Here is a 7,494-nt window from a genome sequence, read left to right as displayed (position 1 = left end):
GGCCCCGGCCGGCGGGACGCACCCCCGCCTGGACGCCCCGGGGAGGCAAGCGCTTGCCCTGCCAGGCGCCGTGCTCCACCTGGCAGAAGCTTTCCGCCTCTTGTGCCGCTCGAGCAGCAATTCCCAGCCCGCTTCAGATGTAGGTCCAGGATGGGTAACTGAAGCCTTGCACAAGCCCATGTGCGTTAGCTGCAATCACTGTATCTTTGCTTAAACCAGCCCAGAATTACATGTGCTGTTCCAGGACGCAGCCGCATTCTGACACACGGGCATCTCTCTCCGTTGATTTCCCGCACTCGCGCTTCCCCTCCCCGCGTCCCGGGCTCCAAGCCGGGCGTTTGCTTGTACCGGGCACCGACACTCCGCCTGAGACAGCCTCTGCAGCAGCCCTAAGTGCAAGGGCAGCTAAGACCCACCAGTCCTGAAATCAGTCCCGAAGAAAGAGCAGCAGTGTTATGCGGAAATACTTCCTACAGCGTAAGCATCTTTTCAGTACAACTCATGCTCTGTCCTCTTCAGACAGCTTTAACAGAGATAGATATATATACCTCTTCCACAATTCAGACAACTTCCACATCACATCTTGTTAAATATTTTGCCTCAATCCAGATGAATTAAGTTTGCCATTTTTCCTGTGTCCAAAAGCCCCGTTATCTAACTCAGGGGAGATACTCAAGTTGCTGTGGCACCATCTTTAGTAGACCAAACATTTCATCCTATTATCTATTCATCTGCAACTGTTAGTTGTCCTTTTCTCAGCGCCGTACTAAGAATTTCATATTCCTTAATCTCATTGACTACGGTTTGCAGCTGCCAGGCTGCACTGCTCAAGGCCTGATCCTGAATCATAAAGTGAGCAGCAAAGATGGACTCAAAAACAACTGAAGTCGCTTAAGTATTCTGCTTTCAAGAGGTGGCTTTGCAAAAGCTGAGATAACTTATTTTCTCAGAATTACTACTGTTGTACCAGCTAATGTTTTCAACCCACGACTTCTCAACTAATTCACGGATGCAGCAATTATTATACCAAATGAGGAACAGCTCATTGTTTAAAAGTATCTTAGCTTCGTTCCCACCACCACCAATTAATTACAGACATCTGCCATCGAAGCATCTACTGTCAGAGCACTAATAATTACCACAATTGCAAGTCAACATAGCTCATGAAAAGCACTACAGCCTCCACTGCTAATGCTTTTTCTCATAAGCTACCTGAAGCAGTGAATTATCGCACATATCAAAAGACATTTATGTAAAATTATAGCTATTAACACAAAAAAAAACTTCAGATCATGAGGAAGAGCAACCTTAGGTGGACAATAATATTCCTGTGGTAAATCTCTGTGGTTTCACATGCTGAAAATAGAACGAAACTGCAGCTCTTCTGGACATAGGAAACTGCCATTTGTCAATCCACAAGAAGTAGAGCTCAATCAACGATGCACTCTGCAAAACACACTGGGAGAGAGCGATGCCTGGTGACATGGGAAGATAACTTCTGTGGGTGAAAAGCTAAGTACGCTCTGTAACTCAAACCATAGCTAGCCACACATTACACAGACATTTGGTAGCAGTCACTATTTTTAGGCTGCCGCAATTTAAGAGTACCTGAGGCTACTCGAACAAGTTATGCACAAGTTTGAATTACATGATATTTTTTCCACAGGAATTCCCGCCTCATTCAGCATACGAGATAGGAACTGGAGCAGGATTGCACAAGCAAACAGAAAATTGTTTTTTCCTGGTTTTTGAGTCTGACTGCTACCTAAATATTGCTTTAACGTTCCCTACTGTTGCTTCATAGCTTTCTACTGCATGTCCACCTGTCCATCTGCAATCTCTTGCCTTTTATCTATAAAGTGGTTTACCAGATAAATTTAAGCTGGTACACACCCAGCACTTCACTGCCCTCCCCTGCCCTTCTGGCCCCTCACAACATTTTTTTATGCCACCGTAAGTAGTTGTGTGACTGTAGAATACACTAGATTGGGGAAATGATACTGCTAAAAACAAACCTTTTGTTGGATTAGTTTGGTTACTCTGGTAATGTCTGCTACAGGGCAATGTAAATGTGGAAGTAAAAGGAAGGAAAAGGAGCAAGCAGCAGGACTGTTTCTTTCAGAAGCTTAACTGAAACCAGTAGATCATGAAACTTGTGATAATCTTTGGGTCAGGAAACTAAGATCTGATTCCTGACATGGCACCAGGCCATAAAAAAGTAATTTTAATGGAGGCTCTTACGTATACAGTAATCAAAGAGAACTTAAGGAGACTGACACCTCAGGCAAAGATCCGATTATGAGAATATCCTTCAAAACTTAACAGAAAGAGAATACAAACTGCTGAGCTCAGATATTAAACTTTCAAACAACTCCTTAAGGGATATATATAAGGGCTTTTTATGTAACTCCACACACGTTACAGAATGATTCTGAAATGCAATTAGTTTTACTTACTGATATAACAACCTGAGAAATCCGAGTTGCACACTCAACCCACACACTTTGCCAAAGTGATCTGGCAAGTTCCACAATTAATTAATGCTTCAAGAACCATCAGCCCTACTTGCTTTACCCATCTATATACATATTTAATCCTCTTACATTATAGAAAGGATACCAGAGCAAAAAATAGTGATGTGATGACAGAACTTGATTGAAATAACATTATGTGTGTGTGAAGTTTTATCTTCCACCAGGACATCCTTCTCGTCTTTAGTAGCACAGTATTCTCCTGTTGCACACTTAACAAATTAGGAATGCTTAAGCAATGTAAGGGTAAGAGACTGCGGCCAGTTCATATGAGGAAAACCTCACACTACCTATTTTTAGGCATCATTTCAAGCGCTCTGAAATTTTCCCCTTTTCCCCTGAGAAGCGTTTACTTCTCTCTTCTGATTACAGGTGATACGGAACTTGGGCTTGCAACTGTGGTACCATGCAATCACACTAAGTGAACAAAATAATGCACACATCTTCCAAAAGGTTAACAGTAAAGAGAGGACTAGAAGCCACATACTCTGCTTTGCAGTCCTGTGCTCCAGCCACTTGACTATTTTAACAGTTTTTACATATATGTATTTTTATAGCATCATATTTTGAGCAACGGAGGCATCAAATTAAGGAACATTTAAAACCTACATAAGCCTACATAAGGCCAAGTTAGGTCTTGCAAGAAAGAGTAACAGTTTGCTGTTTTGGAGTCTGTCACATCTAATCATGCAACGTGCTACGTATCAGATGGCTCTCACCCTCAGGGTTCATGTTTCATTTGTGCTATGTGTAAATAATTTAAGTGCTCTTTGGTTCATATAGAGGCACATGCTTTATTAAAAAAAAAGAAAGGAACCTAAAATAGTTCCTTGTATTTGAAGTACTCTGAGAGACAAAGCACACCTATGAACCATATAGCTTAAGACCAGCTCTTTGTTGTCAAATGCGGGATCTTCAATCAGATTGTGCCGTATACTCTTACAAGTGATTCCAATATGAGTCACAGTAACAAAAAAACAACCCTACTACTTAGAACACTGTAAAGGATGTAATTTAATCTGCATATACAAACATGCGCGCACAGTTTCCCTATATACTGATACTATCTGATACACTACAGTATCAAACAAGTGGAAACATCTATTAGAAAGGCTTTCGGCAGGGCAAGCATCTGGTAAGTGCTTGAGCAAGAGAATACAAGCTAAATGGTTATTTTACTTTCTTTTTAAGAACATATGCCAGAATAAAATACTACCAACACCTGCTTTCAGTGTATCCCTTAAGTGTCACTTCCAGGGACTAGGATTACACTGGATATGAACTTCATGTAAAAATATCATTTTACATAAACTATATGTCAGCTCACTGATCTCTCCACTTCAATTTTCTGTATAGCCTCAGCACCATACCCTTCCAAATAATCTCTCAGGAACTTTTTCTTTGACATTTCACATTAGTGCTGATGTTGCAGAAGAAAACTTATCTTTCCTATCTAGGAAAGACACTTAAGGAAAAAGTACCAGTCTCGGTTTTTTAAAATCCTTACATCCAGAACCTCAGGGTTTCCAGTAACACACATACAATAACTCCATTCATATTGCAGAGCCAAAGAACATCAGTTTTGTTTGTTGTTGCTAGTGAGCATGGTAAGAGTTAGCCTTTCAAAACCTTCACCTCCTCCCCATTCTTTAATTTTAGATGAAGTTTGAGATGTATAAACTGGAAGACAGACAAAGAAAACCTTTAGGTCAGGTTTCTTGGGAGCTTGCTTCTGTTTAACAAAAATAACATTTTGAAGTCTAGCAAAGCTTTCTCAATTAATTTTACATTTTAGCAATGCAAGTTCTAGTCTTCTGTTAGGATAGGCAGTTCCACCACAATATTTAGAGGCTAACACACCTGCCTTTAAGGATTTATCTCCAGCTTTGCTTTACAGCAATGTTTTGCCAAGTGTTTGTGTGATGCAACATTCAAAAGTATGTGCTGGTATTTCCAGGCCCACTCTCTACAGACTTCTATTTTCATTCCAAAACCCATGGGAGGAAAAAAAATCCAAAAGCCTCCTGTGTGTTGCTTATCAGCACACATGGTGGAAGGTTATTACACTGAAAAAACTTACTGGCTACACAAAGTTGTAGGTGTTTAAGTGTCTATCTATAAGCACTATCAGACACAAAAATGCCAGCTGCATGTTCGATTCTCATTTAACAGCAAATGAGAACAAACTTCTACCAACGTATCAGGTCCTCTGAAAAGTTGTCTTCCCTGGCCTTGAAATTTTGGGGGTAAGAGCAGCTGTGTACTTCATCCTCAAAAGTCAAGCATTTTTCCATGAGTATGCAGCTTCCTGCATTTAAAAATAATGTTGTGCCATGTGAATTTATATTCCACCTAATGCTAAGCATCAACATGGGCTACAAAGTAACTGTTTCAATTCAGACAGACAAATTTTATGATCTCACTGGACAACTTTAAACTTACTTCATTTCCCCTAAAACATACCCCTGGCATTGAAATAGACCTTTCAGTAGAGACTAGCAGCTGGCATTTTAACTGCAACAACAACTAATAAAGCTTATACTTCTATCTATTTGGTATCTTTTTTCCCAGAAAGCCGATACCTATCCTTAAACACTGCCTGTTATACCTATTTAGGATCCTTCCAGCTTCCAGGGTTTTTGACCAAGACAATTTAAGAGGAGTTTGAGAGAGTGATAAAACTAAAATAACAGCTTTAAAACTGGAAAAGGGGAAAAAAAAACGTTCTCACTTCCTTTCAAAAAATACTTTGTAGCTTGTCATAACTGTTAAACTGATACTCAAAGCCTATTATTTTCTATTAGCTTAATGTTTGTAACATATTCTTTCTTCTCACACGTTCATAACATAAGGGAAGAAGTTCCAAGAGCATCAAAAGCAGCACTTCGGCAGTTAGACTTTGCTAGATTATGATACCTAGGTGGGTCATATATTGCATTCTTTTATTATTAAAATGCTCAGGAACAATCCTTCTGCCATAGTATTAAATTACCCTTTCATTTACTGTGGATGGAAGCTATTACTCTTGCTTTATCTGTTTAGATACGATAGTAAATTTGTTTGAGGCAGGTAATTTTCAAGTCAGGACAAGGGCAACATGCCCTTTGTAGAGCAATACAGCCTACAGGAATTGCTGAATAATCTATTTAGTACATTTCTTCTTGTTGGGAAAAAAAAAAAAAAAAGGTATTTTAGGACTTCACCAGTAACAAAACAGGTTTTCTTTCTTTACTTATTTTTATTTACTTTCACAAAAATTAGATGCTCTTTACATATGATTACAATAAAATAAAAATATTTTTAATTGGATCAGAAGGAAAGACATGAAATAGCAGTGCATTATATATATTCTTATAATTCTTGGAAAAATTAGAGTTACACCTTTATTTCTAGAGATTTCAACAAGAATAAGCATAGATTAGTTTTAGACTAACCACAGTAACTATGCCTTCTTGCACTGCAACTGCGCTTTTGTTTCTTTGTTCTTAAAAACAGGAACTCAGACATACCATGACAGATCTAAGTCCTGCCTTTTTGAAGGCTGACAAGTAGAAAGGAACCCAGAGGAGGAGAACACAGAAGTGACTCATTTACACCCTCGGACTTCTACTGCAGAACAGAAAAAAATGCACTAGACAGTTTATTGCCTACAACGCTTTAAAGTGTGAATGAAGTCTACGTGTAAACACTCACCCCATCTTTAACAGCTATAGCCATTAGTCACAATGATTTATCCAGTGATCTATCCAAAGACAAACTCGGTATGAGCAGAAGACAATGCTTTATCCAAAATTGCAGATCTACCTCCTGCCAGAATCAGCAGCCAGCTTGAACCAACCACTTCCCTCTTCAAAATGCCCTGAATCATCCATCTGAATACAGCGTAAAGCATGGTTAAGACAAACACTTAGAAAAGCTCGGTATTTTTAGACAACTGCCACCCATCAGCAGAGGGCAAGAGGAAGCGGAACACGTGGCAGCAGCTAGCCACGCTGCACAGCTTCCATCTGGAGTGCTCTTGCACATGGAGCTGCATGAGAACCTCCACACATCAGCAGTTGGGGGACTTCTCTCTGTTTTTCCTGGATAAAACTGCTCTCAACAAAAGTTCTTACCACTGTCTGCCTAAAGCATACGTTGTAGTGATTTCTTTCAGTATTTCTTGCTGGGTGCTGTTGCTCTGCAATGCTTTTCCACGTAATAGGTCCAAGCCAAAAAACAGGCTTTGAGTAAAGTGATTTTATTAATCAACTAGGATTATAGCTTAAAAAAAAAAAAAAAAGGAAAATCAAGTCAAGATTGACTTGAATGATAACTAACCCAAATCAACTTAAAAAGGTTTTTCCTCGAGTACTGTTATAAACTTAACTTTTCATCCCATAAAAAAGCATTACCTATGAGCCAAGCAATGTATTTAGCTGTTTCGAGAGCTCATTTTCACTTTATCATATGCTGCAGAATAAGCCCCTTAAGTACAATTGATTTTAATTGACTGACATGTTGATCCCACATACAGTCATGATCTAATTATTACAGAAAAGCGTAACTGGTAAATCATGTTGATTTATTTCCTGTTAGTGCATCGCTCCTAAAAGAAAGCCTGTTGTGTCTCCAGCTAAAGACAGTCCACTTGGGAAATTTTATCATTGGTACCTGTCCTGGTTTTGGCTGGGATGGAGTTAATTTTCTTCCTAGTAGTTGGTACAGTGCTGTGTTTTGGATTTAGTAAGAGAATGATGTTGATAACACACTGATGTTTTAGTTGTTGCTAAGTCGTGTTTACGCTAATCAAGGACTTTTCAGCTTCCCATGCTCTGCCAGGTGCACAAGGAGCTGGGAGGGAGCACAGCCAGGACAGCTGACCCCAACTGGCCAATGGGGTGTTCCATACCATATGACATCATGCTCAGCATATAAACTGGGGGGAGCTGGATGGGGAACAGCCATCGCTGCACGGGGACTG

At 39.8% G+C, this 7,494-nt stretch overlaps 1 protein-coding gene across 1 annotated transcript in view; it reads right to left on the bottom strand.

Moving 5' to 3' along the window:
* Positions 1-230: 230 nt before the first annotated feature.
* LOC104083036 (TBC1 domain family member 14-like) overlaps positions 231-7,494 on the bottom strand; it is a gene marked incomplete at its 3' end in the record, with an annotated part of 32,268 nt that continues 25,004 nt past the window's right edge. The window contains exon 3 of the mRNA XM_009586391.1: positions 231-421. Coding sequence (XP_009584686.1) covers positions 231-421 — 191 coding nt within the window. The remainder of the gene's footprint in view (positions 422-7,494) is intronic.

This window comes from Fulmarus glacialis, unplaced genomic scaffold (assembly GCF_000690835.1).
Source record: "Fulmarus glacialis isolate BGI_N327 unplaced genomic scaffold, ASM69083v1 scaffold17010, whole genome shotgun sequence".
NCBI lineage: Eukaryota > Metazoa > Chordata > Aves > Procellariiformes > Procellariidae > Fulmarus > Fulmarus glacialis.
Note: the sequence above shows the minus strand (reverse complement) of the source record. Positions and strands in the feature narration are given on the sequence as shown.